The sequence below is a fragment of the Gobius niger genome, assembly GCF_951799975.1.
Source record: "Gobius niger genome assembly, chromosome: 13".
Taxonomy (NCBI): Eukaryota; Metazoa; Chordata; class Actinopteri; order Gobiiformes; family Gobiidae; genus Gobius; species Gobius niger.
The window spans coordinates 19,179,393-19,203,381 of NC_136864.1; the positions used below are offsets into that span (position 1 = coordinate 19,179,393).

Consider the following 23,989-nt stretch of genomic DNA (forward strand, 5'->3'; position numbering starts at 1 on the left):
AGCGAAGGGAGGGACTATTATTATTATTATCTATTTTTTATGCTTCCTCAAATTTCAGACCCAGGCAGTCAAGTAGACACAATCTATTACATTTGTAAAACATTTAAACTTACAGACTATCACTTTAAGTTTTAGAAAACTATTCTATAGCTTTTCTTCGCCTGGTAAAACACAATAACACTGATAACAGTTGGAGAAAAAAAATGGCACATTTATTGCTACATTACTGGTATATACACAACAGTTCTCAATAACTACTTTATATAAAAAAATAAGAAACTGGAGGCACTTTGAGGACATAGCCTGTAGAAGTTGTCCCCAAATACGAATGGACACTAATCTGCAGCAGGCATCCATCATTAAGTCATGATAACCAAAGTCGTTTACATAAAAGTATGTATATCTCTTTAGTAGTGATGAGTGAAATCACAACTGAATTCAAATAAATTTGAGCAGAATAAAGGTAAGCCAAATACTGTCAAAGCAATGCCAGCTTACAATGGTAATGCTGATCGAACAACTTGTATAGTAGAAAACAAAACAAATGCCAAGGACAAAATATCAAACAAAATGAGTACACCAGATTTAGGGAAAATCTTTTCGAATCATACTGAGAAAGAGACAAGAGGTTAATATCTAAAGAAAAACCGAAGACACAGTTAGTATTGTGAATTCCATCAGACAGTTGGAGACTGTCACATATCAATGGAGTACATATAACTGCAACATCCTCTACAATGTAGCAGAGATATGTAGGCACTGGTGAGTAATCCATATGAGAAAACATCTAACACCAGAACAAAGACTAAGGCCACCCTCATGTTTCGTTTGTCTTCATGAAGTTACGACATACAGTAGCATGCCACAGGTTATGCAGTTTTACAGCCATTTTGCCAATTCCTGGGAAAAAAAAACGAATTTACACAAAAGTATGTAAAAAACGATGGGGAAGTTTACACAGTGCAGAAAACAAACATTGTTCCCTTTTATACAGAAGGATTATGTAATTTATCACAAGAATTTAATTAACTGGCCACAAAAAAAATGATTAAAATACCAATAAAACCTTTAGATGTTACAGCCAGGTAATCATGCCACATTCATATCTGTGCACCTCATTTGTTCTTGTAGTCTCAACGGAGAGTTCACGTACAATGCTTTAAACATGTAAGCTCCAATTGAGTGGTTTATTGAACTCACATATTTGCAAATTTCTTATATTGAAATAAGACATAAGTGGCAGAATGTATTTTCGAGGCAGAGCATGTTACAAAAAAAAATCCTTTTGGATGGAAAAAAAAACAACGCAATTTTGACACAATTATTTTACAAAATCAAATAAAAATAACACACTTTTTTTTCTTCTTTTTTCATTCTTTTTTTTTTTTTTTTTTTTTTACAAAAGGAAGATTCTTATACAGGCTATTGTTCCAAAAGTATAATAAAAAAAACACGAAATCCACCACATGGTCAGTCTATGGCATTGACTAAATTGTCCATATAGTTGCACGTTAACTTATGATCCCTTTCATCAATGCACACTTGGGCTGGTATTAAAATGGCAGAACAATTGTTGTGAAGCTTGCATGAAGTTTGTCAAATAAAGTGGATTTATATATGGCATGCTGACATGATGGCGGTGAAGATGAGGCAGAAATGTTGACGTCTGCACTGGAGTCCAATAAACGCCTCACAGAGGGATAGTTTGGAAATCCATTGATACATCTGACTCAGCAACGGTTTAGACACACGATGTGCCAAGAGTCTTTGCTCAAGATTGTTTCTAACATGGGTATCGTTTTTTCTTTTCCACTTGCATGGCAGTGACATTAACAGATGTACAGGATGTTTCGAGGTAAGACTCTGGATCCACAGTACAAAATAATTCACGCATAGTGAGTCAAAAACAGCCAGCGCAACAGTTGAACTAAAAAAAACAAACAGTGATAACCTTCTCAGTTGCGAGCGTGACTGTACATAATAAACCTGCTTTATAGGTTCATTCAGTCATATTGAACAATAATGACTATCTTGATCAAAATCCGCACTTTAAGTTAGGAATGGCAATCAAATGATCCAAAATATTTCTTCACTTTTTTACATAAGCAACTGATCCAAGTAACATTTACTCCCAGCATGTTAATCAACCAAAACACTATAACAACATAATTTGCAGAATGTCATCATTGTCTTTTTCTCAAAACCTTAGTCATTCGTTCATAACGGAAGAAACAAAATGTTTTATTTGAGTCCACAAGGAATGTGGCCAACTGCTTTGTCAGTATACGTGTTGATCAACACACACTGAGATGCATGTTAATGATATATTAAGGCCACAAGTTTTCACAACTGTAAGATCAACCAGAGCTGCAAAAGAGTAAAGAAGTCCACATTACAACAGACATAAAGTAATGAATGTTATTTTTGTAGGATCATTACTGTAAACTGAACCTCACCTGAGAATTACATATGTCCATCCCCTCCAAGACCTTGGTGTGTCCCTCGATGCATTTGTGGGTCGACACCTGTGACCTTCTCTTCCTCTCTCCTTTTGAGGCACGCCGTCTTAGGGTTTAGATTTCGCTCTTTGGAAAACAGAGGATAAAGCTTTATGAGAATAGCAAGAAATGCAATACTTAAACAGTGTGACAACAAAAAGCATGTCATACAGAAATGAAAACAAAAAACAAAGTAAGTGGAAAAACTTGGCAGAAAAGCAGTGGCACTTCCTCTCTCTTTTCCATGTCCCATTATTTACAGAGAGGAAAGCTGAAGAGGAAGCAACACAAGTGAAACGTTCAGGAGGGGAAATTACTTCAGTAAAATTTGTTGAGCTTTGAGATGTTCATCGGAGACAGATTGGGGCTTTCTTCAACCGAGTGACCTACCTCGCACCTGCTTCTCCAGGCCCAGAATGACTTGGACGGCCTGCTGCAGGATGATCAGCTTGGTTTGGGCCTTGTCGCTCTGCAGATGGACCTGAACCATTCTGCCCAGTGCTCTGAAGGCTTCGTTTATGTCGCGCACACGCACCCGCTCCCTGGCATTGTTCGCTAGGCGGCGATCTCGTTCCCTTTGCTCCTTCTCCTCAGCAGTCAGGTTCTCATCAGTCACTGAGACCACGCTGCTGCCAGGAGAAAGGAGGCTGAAAACCAGATGACAAGTCTGACTAAAGCTTTGGTAATTGCTTTGCAGTTTTGTCTGATTATGACCAATGGGAGGCAATTTGACTATTTTTTTTTTCCTTTTTTTTTTTTCAAGATCAAGAAAGATAAATGAAGAATACCAGTGGAGTGGGCTTGTGGGTCAGAAACTGAGCGCCTACATTTTCAGCATTATTAATATATATATTTTTTAAATTAATTAATTTAATTTCAGCAAGATATTGAGCCAAATGTAAAAAAAAAAAAAAAAAAAGTAATTGTTCAAACTTCAGATGGATCAAATGCGGAGATGATTGTTTCATTTCACCTCAGTGGTCATTGGGGTCCAGGGCGAAAGTCGTGGGCATAAAAATACAACAGAACAGAAGTTATGAGGGAGGGAAAGAGAAAGGAAGCGCGCCCTCTGCCAAGTACAGCACAAAGACAGAGCCACAAGAGAAAGCCATTGTGTTAAATACATCAGCAGCGGGCGATGTATTTATTTGAATGAGAGGAGAGAAGATCTCTGTTGCCATCTGTGGAAGGGAAATAAAAGCAATGGGAAATGAAACAGCACAGCAAAAACAATTAATGCCTGAAAGGCTGAGGCATGCAGTACACAGAGGCTACAACACATTAGTGAGGTTAGTAAAGACAAGAGCGGCTACAGCAGCTCTGTCAAAATGACACAAAGCATGTTGAAAAGTATTTACAACATGAGATGAGACAAAAGCTGTAAATATAGTGAATAGACTCAACATCAGTTTTAAAGAAAACATGGTATACAGGCAGAAAGAAATACTGCAAACTGACGAGGCGACACAGAGACTGTTCTATAAATGTGCAGTATGTGGACACTAAAAAACAACAACACAGCTTCATTTCTGTATATGGTGCCAGTTAATTAAGATAACACTGTATTTTGGTGAGGTTTTCTGATTTAATAAATAAGTTAATTCATAAAAATACCCTAACTCTAAACATGGCGATACTACAGAGTGAAGCTGTGTGGGTGTTTTTACTCAGAGGTTTGCCCCCTTGTTTCCTTTGGTCCTGGACGCCCACTGACCTCGAACTTGCTGCTCCAGATTGAGTATAACGTTTACGGCCTGATGCAGTACGATCAGTTTGGTCTGGGGTTTTTCGTAGCTCAGATGGAGCTGACACATGCGGCCGAGCTCCTTGAAAGCCTCATTGATGTCCCGCACACGGAGCCGTTCGCGTGTGTTGTTTGCCATTCTCCGTATTTTTTCCCTCTCAGCCTTAACCTCCACTGGCAGATCTTCATCATCCTCCTCCTCCTCCTCACCATCCAGGCTACTGGAGAGCCAATAGCCAAAAAGGTTAAAAAGAACGAGGATAACAACACTTCCAGTCCAAAAATATAATTATCTACAGTGATCACAATAATGGTCTAATTTTCACGATGTGGTAAAGAGCCTAATATGCGTTATTACTGTGCATTCAGAGCAGTTTTGTTCCAACTAAAATGCATTACCTTGCTCGTATGCGGTTCTTGTAGTCCTTTTTCTCATCGTCTGACTTATCTGTAAGAGAGCAGTTCTCATCGTCCTCTTTCCTCTCTCGCTTAACCAACTCAGAGGACGAACGACTTAATCCGCCTGTCGTGAGAGAAGGGCCAAACATCATTAAACAGTCAGCACATCCTGCAATTTAAATTACATTCACAGCAACTGGTCTTACTGGTAAAACCTTCAGCTTGAGAACAAGATGCAGGACCAAGGTGGCTATTCAGCAGACCACCACTAGAGGGCAGACCAGCTGAGTCTTCATGGTGACCACTTGCCTTCAGAACAAGAGAAAATGTCACTTGTTTTGTTAAAAATTAGTACAAAAAAATACAATTAAACATGTAATGTAATGTGATGTGTACCAGTCCAGGAAGGCGACCAGTGAGTCCAAGCATTGTTCCTCCAAAGGCCTGAGCTAACCCTAATCCAGATGAAAGCAGGTTGTGCATCTCACTGAGTCCTGGCCCCCCTTGTCCACTGGCATGACGCTGAAGAACGTTGATAGCTTCCTCCAGGCGATCCTCCAATTTATTTTGCTACAATAAAAACAAAAAATAAACCATATTTTTAGGCACAAGAACATTATTTTGAAATAAGTAAATAACAACATACAGCAGAATAGGATGCTATCTAATCTTACCATGGGCTGTATGGCCTCTTCAAAATTAGGGGAAGGAGTGGTTTGGCTTGAAGACCGAGTCCACTGTGAAGCAGGAGCTGGAAACACAAAGAGAAAAGGCCTCATTCACAAAGTCCCTTCAACGGGGCAGAAAACATGAGCTATAAGTAGAGCACAAGCCAAAGACACGGGTAACGTTTGTGTAACAAACAGATGAAACTCAAAAGCTAAAACAAGCTAAATGTTAAAAACAGAGAAACCATTACCATTCCAGGTGCTTGACAGTGTTTTTGTATCCATGTTTAAAACACCGTACTCTAAAACAATTGTGAAATACTAAATTATTAATTACTATTGTGAAATACTAAATTTCCTCTGAAACCCTATAGATGGAGCAAATGTGGTATTTTGTCATTGTTAATGAAATAATAACATTGTATTGCAACCATCAAAAGCAGAAAACACCCAAATACAGAAAGCCTGATGACCTTGGGGCCTCAGGAAAAGCTGAGCAGAGCTATGCACTCACCTGATACAGCCTCGGGTGAGCCCGAGGGAGTCGATGGGGACGGAGGGAAGGTGCTGTTGTTTGGGTCTGAGGGATAGATCTGTAAAGGAGGAGTTGAACATTGTTAAATACCAACACAGGCACCACTACAATATCAGTCTTCCTCAGTTTCAGAGTACACATTTTTATTACTTACAGAGGCCAGTGCTTTTCCAATTTCATCACCTGAACTTCCAGGAAATGCACCACGATTGCCTAAAGAGAAATCAGCTTTTAATCAGAGTGCACTATCCTGACCAACAAACGCTCTGGAACCAACGTAACCATGACACTCACACAAACCTAGCTTTTTACAAAGAACAATACTGAGCATACTGAGCACCTTGAGCCCTTCCTTTCTATTGCTTACTCTGTCACTTAACACCTAATCTTACAGAATTACAATCAGTAAGTCTGGTTGGCCCGAGCTTTAGCTTGGAGTGCAATAAATCCAGTGAAACATGTACCCAATAGTGTGTCAGTTCCAGCAATGGGAGGCGTGTGGCTGGGGACTCCAAAGCTGCTGGAGCCGGATTGGAAGCCAGCAGGATGAGCTCCACTGACCTCACTACCATGCAGGGGGTAGTTCTGGGGAGAGAGGGGCAGCGGCTGCCGTTTCTGTGTAAAATAAAAAATTAATAAATACATTCACTAAAAACATGGGAACAGTACACATGGGACTATGCCTTCACCATTCTGTCCTGAGGGTTGATCGCAGAGAAGGGGCCATGCTGGCTCAAATGAGGGCTGTTTCCTACTCCGGCAGGGTAACCAGGCTGAACCATCGACCCAGAGCCCCATGGGTCTGATGGAGGATGGAGTCCTTCTGTCATGAGGCCACCAGTGGAAGCAGAGGAACACAGACCAATAAAGCCACGAGACATGTCACAATCTGACGACTTCATTCTGATGCCACACACAGCTCAAAACAATCATTCACCTATAATAATAATAATCTAAATAAATCAATATATTTGATAACTGTAGCTTTACATTTATTCCAATCAAGTTATAATCGAGCGGTCACAAGCAATCTTCTCCAACCTTGCATGTAGTATGACGAAGGGTAGACACTTCCTGCTTTCGAGCTTGGGTACGCAGCATTGTCTCTGTTAAATTCTTCTCCAGTTGCAGATGCATAAACCTGTAAGAAGTGCGGAGTATGTAATTAAGAGTTTAAAAAGTGATGATCACTGTCAAACTGTAAAATCACAAACAAATGTGGATAATATTTAATTTTAAGATGCACTGCTGTGTATGTTGTGGACAACAATGAGCTTGAGTTTTTGTTGTTGTTATCATTAAGTCAGTTAAACAAATTTACATAATGTGAAATAAAAATGTACAGGAGAAATATATTTCGAAGAGATGCATAACTATGCATTTGGGGGCATATATTTAAAACCATTGTTATGAACGACACCTCCCCTTCAATCAACGCTATTATAAATAAACAACAAGTGACAAAGTGTGTCTATAAAACTAAACTCAAATGGACTTAAGTTTTCTTCTGTAATTTGATTAAACAAAAAGAAGAGGAAAAGAAGGAAGAGTAGAGCAAACGGAGAGATGCACTCCTAATTACTGAACCATCTGCCGAGTCCTGGACAGCCGCCAACTCCACTGGCAGCTGGGATAGAGAGATGGGGGAGGGAGAGGGAGAGGGGAGGGCTGTTGTTCATGGTGGTGGGGGTGGGAAGAAAGGAAGAAACCGAAGAGGAGGAAATAGGGTGCAGCGACGAAGTGGGAGGAAAAAAATGAGGTGGAGCGAAAACCATCAGTGATCTCGCTTGGCTCAAGCACCGAAATGTGGCCGTAAAGTAAAGGCTGCACCAATACAGCTATAAATACAAGCCCCAAATCATTGACTGGGCCAAGGCATGGTTTTCTGCTTTTCTTTTATTTTTGAGCTGAGCCGCAGCAAAAGCCTGTCACATATGCTTCACTTACTTAAATGCTCACAAAGCAGAGAGGGCTATGATTTCAATGGTGTGTGCAATAAGAAACCATTTGAAAACAGACAATTATAAACTGGTTAAGCTCCCGACCCCACACTTTTTACTGACGTGAATACTCACAGAAGATGGCAGGCCAGGTGGGACCTTCCTGATCTTCTTTGGCTGCGTTTCTGATGACAAAAAAATGTGATATAGCAAAGACACACAAACAATGGCAATAAGCGTCATAAAAGGGGATTGCTAGTAAAACTTTAACTTAAAGGAACATAGTCTTACCTATGGGGTCTGATGCAGGTCTTCGGCGAAGGTTGCTTCCCCCATACGATGCATAAAACTGGGAGTTTGCCTTAAGCCCAGCGGGGGAAAGAGCATCAGGATTAGGAAGGGGCATTTCATTGGTCATGAAGGACCCCTACAAGAGAGAAAGATGGATGTTTATGAAATGTAAAAACACAAAGCTGTTTTGTCACATGAGCTGAATGCTGTGCATGTGTTTTCCGCACATCTACCTGTGTCGCAAATGAAGAGTATGTTCCACGATCCACCTTCCCTGTGAGGAGAGAGGGCCTAATCAGGTCATGATAATAAAACATATTTTATGTCAATGTTAAATCACAGCAAGTCCAGCCCCATTTTCAGTTTGTGGCCACGCCATCTGCTGTATGAGCATATATGATCATGGTATTTATGGCTCTGGACAGAAAAACATCAACAAATTGCCCCATTATAAATGGTTTGGGGGCGATTTCCCCCAACCTCTGGCCCCTCCCTTGACAGTTAAACAGAGAAGACCCATAGGCTGTAGTAATCCCAGGGGGGAGCCTCGTTTGTGCATGGGTGCCCTTTACACCCAACCCCCTCCATCAGGAGCACACAAACAAACCCTCTTCGTGCCCCCCTTTCCCATTAAGCTCCAGCCACTGCCATCTAACCATGAATGCTTTGCCCCGAGTGGTGTCCAACTTGTGAAGGCTGCTTTTTGAAACAGGAAACTTATTGTTCTGCCTCACAAATGAACATTATAAACAGTACAAGGAAAAAATATTAAGAAACAATGTACTTTTAGAATATCAAATTCAACGAAAACATACCAACAGCTCCAGGGCCAAAATGGGGCGCTGAATTAATGCCTTCCTGCCCGCTGTAAAGGTTTTCTTCACCGTAACTCTGCAAATATATATTCTTGAATTACATAATTGTATCAAATTAAACTTTAGGCATTTAATAAGACCGATTATTCTCTCTGTCTATGTGAGAGAATATTGTGTATAACATAAATGAGATAAAATACAGAATTAAAAATGCAGTTTGGAAAAGTCAACCAGAACAAAGTGCAGTTCATAATGACAACAGTGAAGAAGCGTTTTGTTTAGGCGTACCCGTGTCTGGTTAAAAGATGAACTGCTCTGCTCTCCTTGTCCCCAAGGATTGGACCCATTCCTCTCATCTAAAAGACAAAGAACTAGGTTAGGCCCGTTACCAAATACAGATTTCACAAAGTTAGCTTTAACTTTCTATCAGCAAGTCGACCTGCTTTGATCCAACTTTGTGAATGTGGTAACCGGTGTTGAAGAGCGCGCTCAGAGACATGAGTGTGACGCCGCAGTGACAGTGAGGAGGTTAGGAGCTGTAGGAAGTTTGAATAATTAACACTCCTCATTCTCCCACTCCTTTACGTTTGCCATGGCAACAGTCATTCAGGGCCCGTTCTCTCACATTGGCTTTATCACCTTTAGCTTATCAGACACACTGCGTCTCAATCACGCAGTCGACACTTCCCTCTCCGGCCAAAGCACTTCAGCTTTCAAAGAGCAGTGTTTGAATGGAGAGATTTTAAAGATTGGCGAAGCACAAATTTCTGCCCATCTTCTTTTCCTCAATTTCCTCTCATAGTGCAACACAGCATCTCTAGGGGAAAGCTGAAGCTTAATTGCGTGCTGATTTGCATAATTGTGCATATTAATGAAGCTAGGCTCTATGAATATTCATATTTTTGTTTTGTTGTCTAATTAAAAAGCGGAGATGGGAGAAGAGAGGGGGGAGAGGGGTTTGAATCATGACAGGATCAGCAGTAGAACAGAATAATAGGTCCACAGTGCGGAGAGCAGTGCGATTGCTGTGACAACTATGATCTATACGTGTGATGGCAAAGGAATAGGAGATGGAGACAGCGCCTTGTTTTATCGCTACGGCTGACTGTCACTCAACCTGTCAATCAAACACGCCGCTGAAGACACTTGAATTATTCTCGCTAGTAGAAATCATTCCAACTTAGTCTCACAACAAACACGGCCCGTGTCAAATGTTGTTCAGGCAAACCACACTGAGACGACACAGTCAAGCGCTGCAAAATGACTCAAACACAATCTCACCAAATAACACCTACTTTTTTGTGTGAGCGCCACAAATATAGACACCACATGTTCATTAATCAATTGACATTTGCAACAACCCACTTTTTTTACATGTGAATATTTTGTAGAATTCATTTCAAAAGCGGGAAAATGTATTTACAAACAAATTGAACGAAATGAATGAAAAAGAAAGTCTCCGTCTGACCACATTATATAATTTTGCACTGAATGATCTTGGTTATGTTGTTTAACAAAAACCTAAACCCGTAGAATAGAGTCGAACAATGAAGTCACACTGTTAATGGTTTCAATTATCGATTCGCAGACTGCAATTATTTACACTGAACAAAATCCTTTGCAAACAACTAAATATCGTGCCTCCGCGGGGTTTTCGAAAGCCTGCTGACACTGTAGTTTAAACTCCTACAAACATATTCAGAAACTAAGAGATTTCACAGTCTATAGTTCTCTCGTGTTTAAAATGAGCACATTATTTGTCAGAAAAACACCATTGCACATTTCTCCATAATGTATAAGCTGTGCTCAGGATGTCGATGGGGACTTTCAACAGAAAAATGCAGAAAAAGGGTGAGTAACGTGAGACAAACCCTCTGGTGAACCCCAGTGCACCTCTCCCAGCATGCAACGCCCCTTTCAGCGCCGCTAGTCTATAATTACACAGGAAGAGATACTGGAAACAGACGGGCGGCCTGAGTCACCCGCTTCACGAGCAGAAAGTGCGGCGCAGGCTCGGCCCGGACCCGCAGACGGCTGTGGGTCCTAACACGAACACTGCCCCGGGCGCCCGTTTAACTGCGGGGCTGTGGAGAGAGGACGGCTACGCTCCTGCTTCCTTCCCTTCGCTCAAGTGACTCACGCAGACACAAAGCATGATGTCAGCCCGCTCTCAGGAGACCCAGCGCTCAACAATGTACTATACGTCTGGCCATTTGAACCCCGTGAGTCACGAGAGGCACCGAACAACTGGGGAAAACTACATTTAATTAAAAAAGGAGGAGAACAGTTGCTTCATTTCACATTTATTTGCCCTGAATTTTAAGGGTATTTATTTTCCTCATCTATGCAGCATAACAGTTTTTTTTTATTTTATTGATTGAGCTCATGATGGCAATTAATCAATACAGTGATTGATCATGAAGAAAAAAAAGAAGAAAAAAAAAGATGGACTTAAACCAATTGAGTTGCTGTGTTTTAAAGCCGTATCTGAAAGTGATCATGCAAATTTTTAAGTTCTCTCCTTCTGCATTTCAGGCCATAGCAGCGTTTAAAAATATGCCTCACCATTCTCGGTTTCCAGATGCTGAAAAATGAAAGCGCGCACAAAGATTTCACATGGCGTCCCAAAGTATAGTATAGATTCGTGAACTGATCGGTCAATGTGAAAGAACTAATATCTTATTTTAAACACGTCCCAGAGCGTTAACGTGTGTGAGACAAGACTGGACCCCAGAACATGTTTGCAAAGGTCTAAAGTACAGTGTCCGCTGGTTGTACACATAATAAATCCCATTGAAGACTGATCGTTTTGTTGTTTTACACTACCTAATAATTGCTGCTTTTACGATTTGCTAATTGCGACCGCTCAAACGGCGATTTCGATTCAAACGCCATTGTACAGCCTTATAGGGAATGTAATTAAATTAAACAATGGATGTCCTTTCAGCTACGGGATGAAAAACCGAAGTCTCAATCAAGCTCTCGACATGTCAAATAGTGATGTGTACGAGGAACTGTCAGTCGCGCTGACAGGAGGACATTTGTGAAGAAAACCCTGCTGCACAAACAAGAATTAAAAAGAACAGAGCAGGAAACAAATAAAAAATGCATTGTGATTTAAAATTAAGATTAGCCAGCCAAGCCAGGACCTCTGGGTGGGGTGTAAAACTTAATCTCCAAAGACAAAAGCGGTGAACAGGCTCGCGGTGGATAACATCAGCGCGTGTTTTTAAAGTGAACACCTTTCTGATACAAAAGACTGCGCGAGTGGCCTCCAGTGAATAGAAGAGAAAGAGCTGCCGTATCCCACCCTGCCACCACTTGCCTTGTCTTTCATCTCAGCCCTAATATCCTGTTTCACTCCTATTGCCATCAGTGAGACCTGCATTACCTTTCGAACATGACGGACAATATTATCTGTAAGCTGGATGTAGTGCAGAAAGAAACTGTGGCTTTAGAGACTTTCAGATCTAATCTCAAACGTAACACATCTCTTTTCTATTAATAATTCTACACAATTTACCGTAGAATAAAACATTAAAAATAGAAATTCAAAAAGCCGTGAGAAAAGAGAAACGCATACTATACAATATGGGGCTGGGCTTTTAAAAAATGTAAAGAAAAATAATGCGAAAAACACACTCGCTGACGGTGTCGACAAAAAAGATGAATTGGGCTTTTTTTTCCCATCATCCCCCGCTCTGTTTCTGTCGTTAGTGATTGAATGACAACAGCTGAGGAGGTGAGGGAAGGGACACCTGTAAGGCACGGACGAGGAAGTGAAGATGCGGCGACATTTCTAAAGCTGCTCGAGAATCTGTGAATTGACACGGTTTGAAACGACCTCCATTGGTATTCAAAACACAGCGTCTTTACGTCTTTATGGAGGCACATGTCTCACAAAAGGACGCGTACATGCTTGTCATTAGAAACTAGGATATTAAAGGAAAGAATACCGAAAAGGAGAGAAGGAGAAGTGAAATGTTTTATTTGATCTTACCCGCACCCCCAAACTGGCTGGCGAGTGTGGTTGGACGATTTTTACCATTTGAAACTGGAAGCTCAAACATCTAAAAATACAAACAGAAATGAATTGTTTTAAAAAGAAATCTCTGCAAACATTTGAAAAATCAACAATACATTTTTTTCAAATAGCAGTGTTTAGTAGGCCCAAATACACAGTCACTTGTTTCTGATGATGTACACATTTATGAATATTTACTGAAACTATTAAAGGCCATTCACAGAAAAAAAAAACATGAAACAGATGCTAATTGTATCAATATCTTACCGCAGTAAAATCCAGCAAATCGCTGAGCTCCTTGTCATTTCCCACCGCAGACATTCTGCGCGGCTGATCACTGGGCCCTTTCAGTCTCAGCAAGTGACTGGAGACAGACGTAAGGAAAACATCAGTCGTTCCCAATAACAAAAGCACAACAGAGGCACATTCTCTCTTATCAAGCCACACTGCATGGCATTACATTTAGCACACTTTCCCCAAAGCTAAACCAGTAAGCCTTTAGTGCATGCTGATCAAAACAAGCATTAATCGATTTAGCACTTAGATGCTACTCAGAAGCATTTCAAATGGGTGCATATAAACACATACATATGGAATAATAATAATCAAATGTATGATTTAACCGGGACAAAGTGTTTTCATGTTGACATGCAAATGGAAAGGTTAACTCTGAGCCCTAAAGGTCCACCAGCTGCAAGAGTTTCAAGGTTAAGCCACATCTAAGGGGATCAGAGCTCGCCACAGGCCACAGTGGGCTCCTTGTTAGCCACCTTCTGAGGACAGGCTGCAGTCTCCACCTCAAAACCAACCTGCTATGGCCAGGGCAGCTACACATGTGGCAGTGCAGCCTCTCATCTTTAGGTTAATACACACTGGGAAGATTGAGGCCAGTGGAAATACAATCCTAATTTTTTTTAAAAAGGGGTGGGAATTATGTAAACTACTGCAAAACAAACTATTAATTTAAAGAATTTAAAGTAGACCTACTATAACATTGACCACATTGACATTAGGGCCTCAAAGATAAAATAAAATATAGGGAAAGTCCATGTTTAACACCAGGCAGCCAATATTTAGAGATAATCTGGATGCCAACAATTATTCAATGTTATCTAAAGTGTTTGTGCAAAAAAAAAAAAAAAAAACTCCAGAAACTGAGTGTGTGTAGACGTGTTTGGCACACCTTGCTTTATCAGTGATGGCTTGTCCGGCATGGAGTTGTGTACCAGCCCAAATACACTATAATTACACGTTAATAGCACTACATGGCCGGTGACTACAAGTCGCGTCAAGGTAAAAAGTCATAAAAATCTTGATACAAACGGATGACTAATTCTCTCTTTCAGCCCGATGAAACGCTACTAAATCCTTTGACACAACAAAGTCTTGCATTTTCTGCGTCTCGCTGAGCTGAGGTCAAAATGGGGGATTAGCCCCTCCTAACAAATGGAAGTTCGCAGTGAACACCCCCACCCCGGCCCGGACAGCCCGTATGAGTTCAGGGGCTACATACCAATACAACATTACATCTCCAGCAGCATTTTTAATCACTAAATAGACATTTTACCGCCGGCACTGACCCCCTCTACGATGAGAAAGCACAGAAAGGCCAGGCAGATGTAAAAGTGTAACCTGTTGACTGCCACAAGTCTTGAGGAGAATGGGAGAGTCACAGATCAACACAAAGACTAGGCCCCCAAAAGTTCAGCCAGACGTCGAAACACAGCAGTTAAATGTGGCCGGTTCGTACCACCCAGGTAGACTAAATCAACCAAGCAACAACTTTTACATTCATCAAACAAACAAACACAGTGTGAAATAACGAGATGTTTAGAGTTGAGGCAAAACATAACATTTTAGAGTAAAAATATTTGACGATGCAGTTGAATAAAATGACAGCGACGTCGACATAAAAACGTGAATAAATTAAACAGACCCTCTTTAACGTCGATTCAATACAATATGGGCATTTCTCGAGCTGTTTATCTAAGGCGAGCATCAACGGTAGATGGTAACACGAATAGCCCAAATAAAAAGACTATAATACGACACGATAATGTGGATTACTGTGGAATATCCTTTGATGCTACGAGGCTGAAAAACTATCACGTTAATCCCAGACCCCGCTCTAGCCGTAGCAAGCAGGACTTGAACCATTTGCTCAACTTGGTTATTACTCCGGTAACAACGCCACAAAGACGCGGTCATCGAAGTGCACAAACTTGTAACAAACACACACGTGTAAATGCAATTACCTGGATTCAGCTTTAGCGCATTCAAAAGCAAAAAAAACGAGCTAGTTTGGAGAAGATACGACAACAAAGTTATGGATACGATCCGTCCTTTCCCCCCCGTGCTCCGGAGTGAGCTAGGGCTCTTCGGATGAGGACAAAAAAAAAAGCAAGTTCAACAGTCCTCCGTTGTTTCGGCGTGTTCACAAAACTAAACTTACGTCCTTTACTCGTTTCATACCGTTTCGAGTCGCTCTGTCCCTTATAGTTTAATTTATCAGCGTTTCATTTTCCAAGTAGACATTACCAGCCTCCACATTGTCGGTTCCAACGGAGTATCACTCCGCGGCACAGCCTACTGGAGAACATGATCGCTAAAACACAAGCGGTGTCCGATTTCACTCTCAGCTAACACGACACGTACACTTCAACTTTCGACTGCGCCTCCTGAAATGCGTACGATAATATGGCACATACCGAATGTCATGGTTTTTCCGGCGAAAGGCAGTCGTCAAAATGCAAACAAATGTCGCTGAAAGCTCGACGCGCACTATATCGTTCCGCGGATGGAGACTACGGAAAGCACAGCGGAGCAGTAGAAGATGGAATGATATATTGGAGGAAGGGCCAATTGGATGCGGCCAAATTTTGAGTGGCACGTGAAACGCCCAAATACACTTTGACGTGAACTTTCAGGGCCGTCCGTAATCCCTTGTCTTACCTTGCTGCTTTTTATAGTAGATGAGTGAGGCTACGTTTTTTTTTTTTTTTTTCCTTCTAAATATCTACATTAGTGTAAAGTTCAAAACTGGCCTACGTTTCCCTGCGCATTTTAAAGATATCCAAATGAAACCCTCACGCAAATTGAATGTGGCATATCTCAATGTTATTATGCAGACATGCACATAACATGACTAAAGGGTGGGGTATTCATTTCTGTGTAGATTATGTTCAAATCCACAACCGGGAAAAAAAAAAAGAAGCATTTCACGATTTTATTTAAGAAAGCTATTTTTTTTTTGTATTTATTTTATTTATTTATTTACTTTTGTCATCTATTTTGTGTTGTTTCTTGTGTTGTTTTAATTCACTCATGTTTTGTACAGCACTTAAATAAACATGACTTTCTTACTAGAGCGAAAACACATGAATTGGAGAAACCGGCTATCCAATGCAAAATACGATAGTGACAGATCATCGCATTCAAGCTATTCATGTTCATTCTTTGTGGTTAAGTGAGAACTCAAGTTTATGTCATGTATTTGTTGAAAGACTTTCAAGAGAAAACCTCAATTGGTTTGAGGGGAAACAACCTAAATAACATCTGTGCCGGCCTTTACGAGAAAACTCAGCCATTTACTTTGTGGTTCACAAACACACTCAAGTACACACGTGCTCACCATCCTGCACATGCATTTTGGCACACACCTGTTTGTCATTAAACACATGCAAGACTAATTATTATTCCTTTGTCAAGAACTCAGTTTTCTGCGTTCGTGTATAAGGAACAGGGCATGCAGTAAAAGATCATCACAACATAATATAGAACTAGTGGATGGTTGTTGCCGTTTACAAAGTAGGACAAATGAAGGAAGGAAAAAAAAATCAGAGCTATTTTTAGGGTGGAACTCCTTTTTCCCTAACCCCATAGAGTTCACCCACCACTCCACCCACGCTTTCCTGGGCTCCCTCAGATAGAACTGCAGCATTTTAAATGGGTTACCCCAAACAGCCACCCACGCATCAGGTACAGTATGAAAACCTAAGGCATCCTGTTATGACTGCTAGTTTCCTGTTTCCTGCAAAAATACACCCCCCACCCCCAACACACACACACACACACACACACACACACACACACACACACACACACACACACACACACACGCACACACACACACACACACACACACACACACACACACACACACACACACACACACACACACACACACACACACACCAATCGTCACACACTACAAACATTAGGTGTCTGCCGCTGTTGCCCTCATTTTAATTTCGCATACAGATAGAAACAAAAGTTATCCCCCTTCCAAAGGTAAAGACCAGGCTTGTGAAGGTGATACAAAGGTTTTGCAGAGCTGTGTGCGCTGTAATGGCATGTCATTGGGCCAAAGATGTCAAAAGCAGCTGTTCTCCCCCATTCATCCAAATAATTAATCGTTTTTCACATATAAAGTGTTGTTTTTATACGCCAGAGAGGAAGATGTACAACTGTCGGGGGAGTACTAAAATTGTAATAACACTAGTGTGAGCTCAAGTGTAAATGGTAGCTATGTTTTTCCAAAAATGAAATGAAAATAACTGTGACACGCTGCATGCTGCTGGCGCACACCACCTGCCAAGATACCTGCACATTCCTCTCTACAGGGGTCAGCTCCATCACTCTTAATTACACCAAATCATCCTGGCTTCACGCCGTGGTTCTGGCTCCATTCACTCTAAACGCTCACTGACAATGCAGGTAGTGCCTTGGCATCACACAGCTACATTTAGCCGGCAGTGCATTGTGCAATAAATGTTTTAGTGCGCATTGTGAGTGACTATGCTTCGAACGCATCTCCCAAGTGTCACCCACATTTGCATCAAAGTATTTATTTATTGATTTTATGCATTTATTATTATTATTTTTTTCTTTATATGCTCATTCATTCACACACACACACACTTTTGGAACCCAGGCACAATCTCCTGTTCTTCCAAATTTTGAGCTTATCATCCCCTCCCCCCTTTTCTTGCAGATTGGAATCCATTAGCAATCAAAGAGCCACTGACAAACGCCCAATCTTAATTACAGCCTCATTTGCATATTTGCATATTAATGACTGCAGACTTTGCTGTTTTTCTGCTGCAGTAGACCCCCCTCCCCACCATCACCGGCGCTCACACTGCATCTCACACTGAACAAACTGCATCTTCTTCCCAATGCTCAAGGCCGGTCACTATCACCCGAAGTTACAGACATACTAGAGGGAGACATTTCATTTGGGTCAAAACACTAAAATCCTTGTGCTGTTATCTAAACACTGACACTGTTGTTTTTTTTTCTCCATCTCTTACAAATCCTCCCCCTAGTGGTAAACATATGAAAAAAGAAGAGTTGTCTATTCATTGTACATTGTACTGTAAAAGCACAGACACCCCCCTCCTATATAACAAATATTTCTGTTTTATTTAATTTATTTGTCTGTTTAAGTGTCTCATATGGCCTACTTTTAATACATCATTGTTCAGTAACACTGAACAAGAATATATTAAAAGTAGGTAGGAATTAATATGTTTACGAATTGTGCTCTGCAGTTAAACTTGCCAGGCCAAGTGTTTTTGTAGTATGTGTGATGCTCCTCAGCGCATACTCGACATAGCTATTTCGAAAAACGCGGCAGTCGATTGGCTTTATATTAAAAAAGCTTGTATTGGTCTTAAAAGGAAAGCTGCACAGTCTGCAGGAATCATTATTGTGATGATACTGAGTTAGTCACAAATATTTGGTCACGACACTTTTTCATTTAAAAATACACTACTCATTATCAGGCTTCTATAATAATAGCTACTATTAATATATATATAATTAGGACTTTTAAATGATTTCTTTATTTAGTCAAGAGTAATTATACAAGGGAGCATATATCCATGTTTTTTCTTTGTAAAAACGAATAAAGTGTTTAGGCAACAATAAAATAGAAAAGAAGGAAAAAACTAAATAACAACTATTGTGGGAAGCGCATGTCAAGTGTTTCATTATGGTGCAGTAGTGCCCTCTAGTGGTAAAACTCCGTAACTTACATGTGTCATTTATGATCTCTTTGGTTGTTGTGATAGGCTATAGGGTTAGGTTAGGGTTTGATGAAGCCCTTGATGAAGGTCACACTGACCTTCACCGACACGTTGTAACAATGAAAGCCCCCCAAAAAAGGAAGAAGTGAGACAGTGACAGCTTACCTTTATTTTTCAAGTTAAGCATCTTCCTCTCTTACGCAAACGTCGCCTTCTTCGGCTTGCAGAGTTTCTATTTATCTGTGATAGGCTATAGGAAATTCTATTGATGATGATCATTGATGGCACACATTCACCTCTGTTTATTCTAAACTAGATTTAAAAAATATATATATTTCAAATATAAAGACCCCCAAAACAAAAGAGAAAACCTAAAATAATTATATAATTTACATGAACATATATACTTTAAAAAAATGTTTTAATGTTTGTTTATTTATTTTTACAAAATACGATTTAAAAAAGTCAACTTAATAATAATAATAATAATAATAATAATAATAATAATAATAATAATAATAATAATAATGATAACAATAATAATCATAATCATAATCATAATAATAGTTCTAACATGCACTTTAATCTTGCAAGTAATTTCGACCAGCCAATTTGGACCCTAATCACAACACACCAAATAAAAATGTACCAAAGGTGCTGTCGTGTTCTGTCAACAGGGGGAGCACTTCTCCACTTCTTTCCACTGTCCAGATTCGGGCTGTGTAGATTCCTTTGGACAGCAGGGTCTTTTTTTTAGTGCGAAATAAGAAAACACGTAAGGTTGAAGTTAATATACAGTGGGAGGAAAACGTATGTGAACCCTTTGTAATTCCTTACATTTCTGCCTAAATTGGTCATAAAATGTGGTCTGATCTTTATTAAATCACAGAAATGAGTGAACAGTGTCTGCTTAAACTAATACCACCCAAACAATTACATGTTATTATATTTTTATTGGCCATAACACAGGACAGGGAGGGAAAAGTAAGTGAACCTTGGATTTAATAGCTGGCTGATCCTCTATTGGCAGCAATAACTTCATCCAGACGTTTCCTGTAGTAGCAGATTCGACGTGCACAACGATCAGGATGAATCTTGGACCATTTCTCTTTAAAAAACTGTTCAGTAAGATTCCCGGAATGTTTGGCGTGAATAGTTTTCCTGAGGTCCTGCCACAGCTTCTCAATCGGGCTTAGGTCAGGACTTTGACTGGGCCATTCCAGAGCACGTATTTTCTTCTTCTGAAACCATTCTGAAGTGGATTTGCTTTAGTGCTGAGGGTCAACAGTGCTGAACTGTCTCCATTTGTCTAAACGTGAATTTATTTAAAAAAAATCCCGACTTTTAGAGATGGTTTTGTGGCCGTTTCCGGATTTATAAAAATCAACAATCCTTCAGAGAACTCTTTTGAGCTATGAATGGTGCACATCAGACAATGGTAAATAGTGTGTGTTTTTCAATTGCAAGGGCAACTTTAATGAATTAATGACAAGCAAAACAGCAAATTTAAGCCACACCTCAGTGATTGGGCTTCAGGTTGTCTCACACCTGACTCTAAATGTCTGCATAAACTTGACTAATTAGCTCTTGGAGAATCCTTAGCCAGGAGGTTCACTCACTTTTACCTCCCCATCCTGTGAATGTTTACATGTTATAGCCATGAAAATATGATAAAATGTAATTGTTTGGGTGGTATTACTTTAAGCAGATGGTTTATTAATTCTTTTGATTTAAATAAATATCAGACCGTATTTTATGACCAATTTATGCAGAAATCTGAAATTCCAAAGGGTATTGTTCGGGGTGCTGTATTGTTAAGAGTAATCAATAACCACAAGTTTGACATAGAATTGCACCAGACATTCAATAGTAAAACATTAGCTGTGAATTCAAGGAATGCTGGATAATCACAATAAAAGTAGATATAAGTAGTAATGTAACTTACCGTTGGACTGGTGGCACCTGACTTATCAGGTCAGGTAGCCTTTTGTTTCTTGTGTCAGGCAAAAACACGGAGAATGCTGCCGCCATGAGACTAATTGTACCAAAAACTATGTATGGGGTCATCTTGTTGTGTACACCTGAAAATACAATAAATATTGGTATATAACCTCACATTAATACATTTTTCACACCGCACTAATAGTATTCTTTACCTAAGTAAACTATGTAAGGGCATATCATGCTGCCTATTCGCCCAAAAGTGGCAAAAACTCCTAAAGCAGTGTTCCTGACAACTGTGGGTATCAACTCAATAAAAAACACGTAGACGAAAGAAAATGCAGCAGTTGTCCCAGCCCTTCCACTCAGGGCAAGCACCCGGAACGTCATATCCATGTCTGCAATGGGCAAAATGACAGAAGATTAGAAAATATGTGGGAGGTTTATGTTTTCGATTGACAACAATATAAATGAAATGCAATACACACCATCAGGAACCAGCTGCATTACTAGAAGCAAAATGCCACAAAAAAACATAGATGAAGAGAGGAAGACAGGCCGGGGCACTCTGTTGCCCAGGAACCAAGTCACAATATAAACTACAATGTCAATTGCTGCACAGAAAAGACAGTTTAGATACACGTTTCCATTTAGGTTATTCATATTCAGAGAGAGCCCAAAGAAGATTGTGACGCATGCAAACCTGCAAAAGAAAAAGACGTTGCAAATAACAAACGGTAATCAATAAATAAACGTAGCAACTGTTACCATATAAAACATCCGAATATTGTCATGATCCTGATGTCTGATGAGCGCAGCAGATCCAAACATGTGTATGAATGGATTTTTGGGATTTCTTCATGATCAGATTTCTTCAGTAGAAAAACAGAGCAAGTGAATAAAAGAATTTACTTTTCTTGTCTTTTCTATTTTATTTAGTTATTTATTCTTAGTTTTTTAAAGCTTCTAAATAAAGCATTACCTTTAGGCCCAAACCTTCATCTGGTTTGAATATAATCTCAGGGACAGGCACACGGTTCATTTTGGCTGCTTTACAGATGATCGCCTCCGCTTCTTTTAATCTTTTTTTCTGCAAAAGCCATCGTGGAGACTCTGGAATCACCCTTGACCAAAGTGAAATGTTTATTAAAATAGGCATAATATAATTTTGTAGATTAAAATGAACAGGTTTCACTCACCACCACAAAGGCACAATCAAGAAACCAGGAATGGCACAAGCCACGAGCAGCATCCTCCAGTCTCTTATTAAGTATCCAAACAAAGCTAACATGGCATAACCGACTCCAAACCCCACGGACTGACCCAAAAGACAGAAGGTCATCCGGGACTTGGGGCTCAGTATCTCAGTTCCTAACAAGACAGAACGGGTTAATGCACTACACACAACAGCTGTGTATTTGATTAAACAGTTCTTTGAATCATATTATGGAACATAAGCGTTTCAGGCTGACTCTTCAATCATCATCAGTATGTTTGCATTCCACCTACCGAGTATAACAGAGGTAGTGTAGCTGGCTGTCTGTCCAAATCCTCTCATACAGTTCAGCACACAAAACATGGCCCAATTGATGGATGCAGCCTGGATCAAAGCAGCAACACTTTGCATGGCCATTGCTGAAAAGAAGACTGGCTTTCTGCCAAACCTGTGCACAAGTACAAATGTTTAACTAACAGTTTAACAAATACAATATAACATGCTTGTTGCTTCCTAACATTTTCTACATATTATTGACATTTTTTACAACCCAAACACAACCAAATCAAACAAAATAAGAACATTTTAAATGCTAAGTGCTCTTTATAACTGTAATCAATAGCAACTTCTTAATTTAAATATATGAAGGCAGGGACAGAGATATGAAGATATAGAGATATGAACTTCTACGCCATGGATTTCTTTGGTAGGCAATGTTCTGTGTCTTACTTATTTAGTAAAGTAAAAAAATACAAAATAAAATGAATAAAGAAAGAAAGAAAGAAAGACATAACATATATTGCACCCTAAGACAAACATTTGAAAGCTTAAAGAATGTGCTTACCTGTCTGACAGGTTTCCACAGATGAAAGATCCAATCAAAACGCCAACAAAATATAACGAGGTGGAAAATGGCACCTTCCAGGCATCGCCACAGACCAGACTCCACTGCAATAACACACGTTTCAATATTTTTATATAGTATATATACTACTATAGTATGTAGTATATAAATATAGTAGTTACAATCCACTAACTTCCGTTACCTCGGACACAATAGTGGCGGTGTACGTGTCATTGCTGAACTCCCATCCGTGCGCACAGGGCTCGGTGTCATTGCTGAGCGGTGCCTTGGTCAGGTTCAGGCTCTCTTTGTAAAAAGTGCAGTCGTCAAGTGTAATGGTGCTGCAGTGCTCCTTTACGTCGGTCCAATTGGAGTTTACTTTACAGCGAAACTGCGGTGTATCCGAGACAAACACAACCACCACTGCCATATACCCAGCAGGAATAACGCATAAACTCAATACAGATATTATAGCTATCTGAAAAGGGCCGTAGTCACCGAGGAACGAAGTCACATCATCGAAATCTTTAGCTTTTCCTTCAGCCATGCTGTGGGCTGAAGGCAGAAGACTATAAGGCCTAGCTGGTTCTGTTCTATAAAGAAAGTTTAAAGTTCGAAGAAATCACCTCAGTCCAGTCGACGATCACTTTAAAGAAAGGCATCGCTGCATTTAGGCTGTAAACATGTGCTCTGCAGGCGTTGCTTATTCTATCCGAGGTCGTTTTAGGTTATAGGCGTGTAAGCACACAAACAGGTTATTGAGGTCTTGAATGAGATAAGCAAGCTGAAACAAGAGTTCGACCGGTTGTTTTGGCACATTTTGTTTAAACATCTGCCATTCATTTAAAAGTAGAGATGATTCAAATGTATTCTTGTTTTAGGTGAGACTGAATGGTCTGTAACTTTGCTTAAATGTCTTGGCCTCTTTCCGTAGAGACCCTCTCTATTGTGACTCATGTTCCTGAGTAAGTGACCCCAGGCCAGGGTCATCAGATGAGGTCAGGGGGTCAGCGCTTTCTACAGGAGAGTAAAAGCACTTCAGTGA

The 23,989-nt window shown here is 40.1% G+C and overlaps 3 protein-coding genes across 9 annotated transcripts in view; 1 reads left to right on the forward strand and 2 right to left on the reverse strand.

The window, feature by feature from the left end:
- Positions 1 to 23,989, forward strand: part of sugp1 (SURP and G patch domain containing 1) — a 191,106-nt gene that overhangs the window by 5,085 nt on the left and 162,032 nt on the right. The gene's annotated exons all lie outside the window — the stretch shown is intronic.
- tcf3a (transcription factor 3a) lies at positions 191 to 15,715 on the reverse strand. 7 transcript variants are annotated; one of them, XM_079568719.1, is made up of 21 exons: positions 15,387 to 15,481; positions 15,170 to 15,290; positions 13,182 to 13,278; positions 12,891 to 12,960; positions 9,179 to 9,246; positions 8,891 to 8,966; positions 8,309 to 8,349; positions 8,076 to 8,211; positions 7,920 to 7,969; positions 6,884 to 6,985; positions 6,534 to 6,680; positions 6,309 to 6,459; positions 5,999 to 6,057; positions 5,824 to 5,902; positions 5,316 to 5,392; positions 5,038 to 5,211; positions 4,848 to 4,950; positions 4,642 to 4,765; positions 2,889 to 3,145; positions 2,457 to 2,585; positions 191 to 2,367 (listed from the first exon to the last, which is right to left on the reverse strand). In XM_079568719.1, exons 3-20 carry the CDS (start codon positions 13,233 to 13,235, stop codon positions 2,464 to 2,466), a joined length of 1,890 nt encoding a protein of 629 aa, XP_079424845.1. In that variant the 5' UTR covers positions 13,236 to 13,278; positions 15,170 to 15,290; positions 15,387 to 15,481; the 3' UTR covers positions 191 to 2,367; positions 2,457 to 2,463. The 7 variants fall into 7 exon arrangements, with proteins under 7 accessions (XP_079424845.1, XP_079424847.1, XP_079424850.1 ...); XM_079568721.1 differs by lacking the exons at positions 15,170 to 15,290; positions 15,387 to 15,481 and adding an exon at positions 15,623 to 15,715; XM_079568724.1 differs by having other exon boundaries at positions 6,534 to 6,664; positions 6,886 to 6,985; positions 15,170 to 15,483.
- LOC306972900 (solute carrier family 22 member 4-like) lies at positions 21,649 to 23,491 on the reverse strand (the record flags this gene model as incomplete). Its single annotated transcript, XM_079569607.1, has 6 exons — positions 21,649 to 21,756; positions 21,867 to 22,008; positions 22,084 to 22,255; positions 22,394 to 22,548; positions 22,945 to 23,048; positions 23,147 to 23,491. The coding sequence occupies 6 exons, from the start codon at positions 23,489 to 23,491 to the stop codon at positions 21,649 to 21,651; spliced, it is 1,026 nt and encodes a 341-aa protein (XP_079425733.1).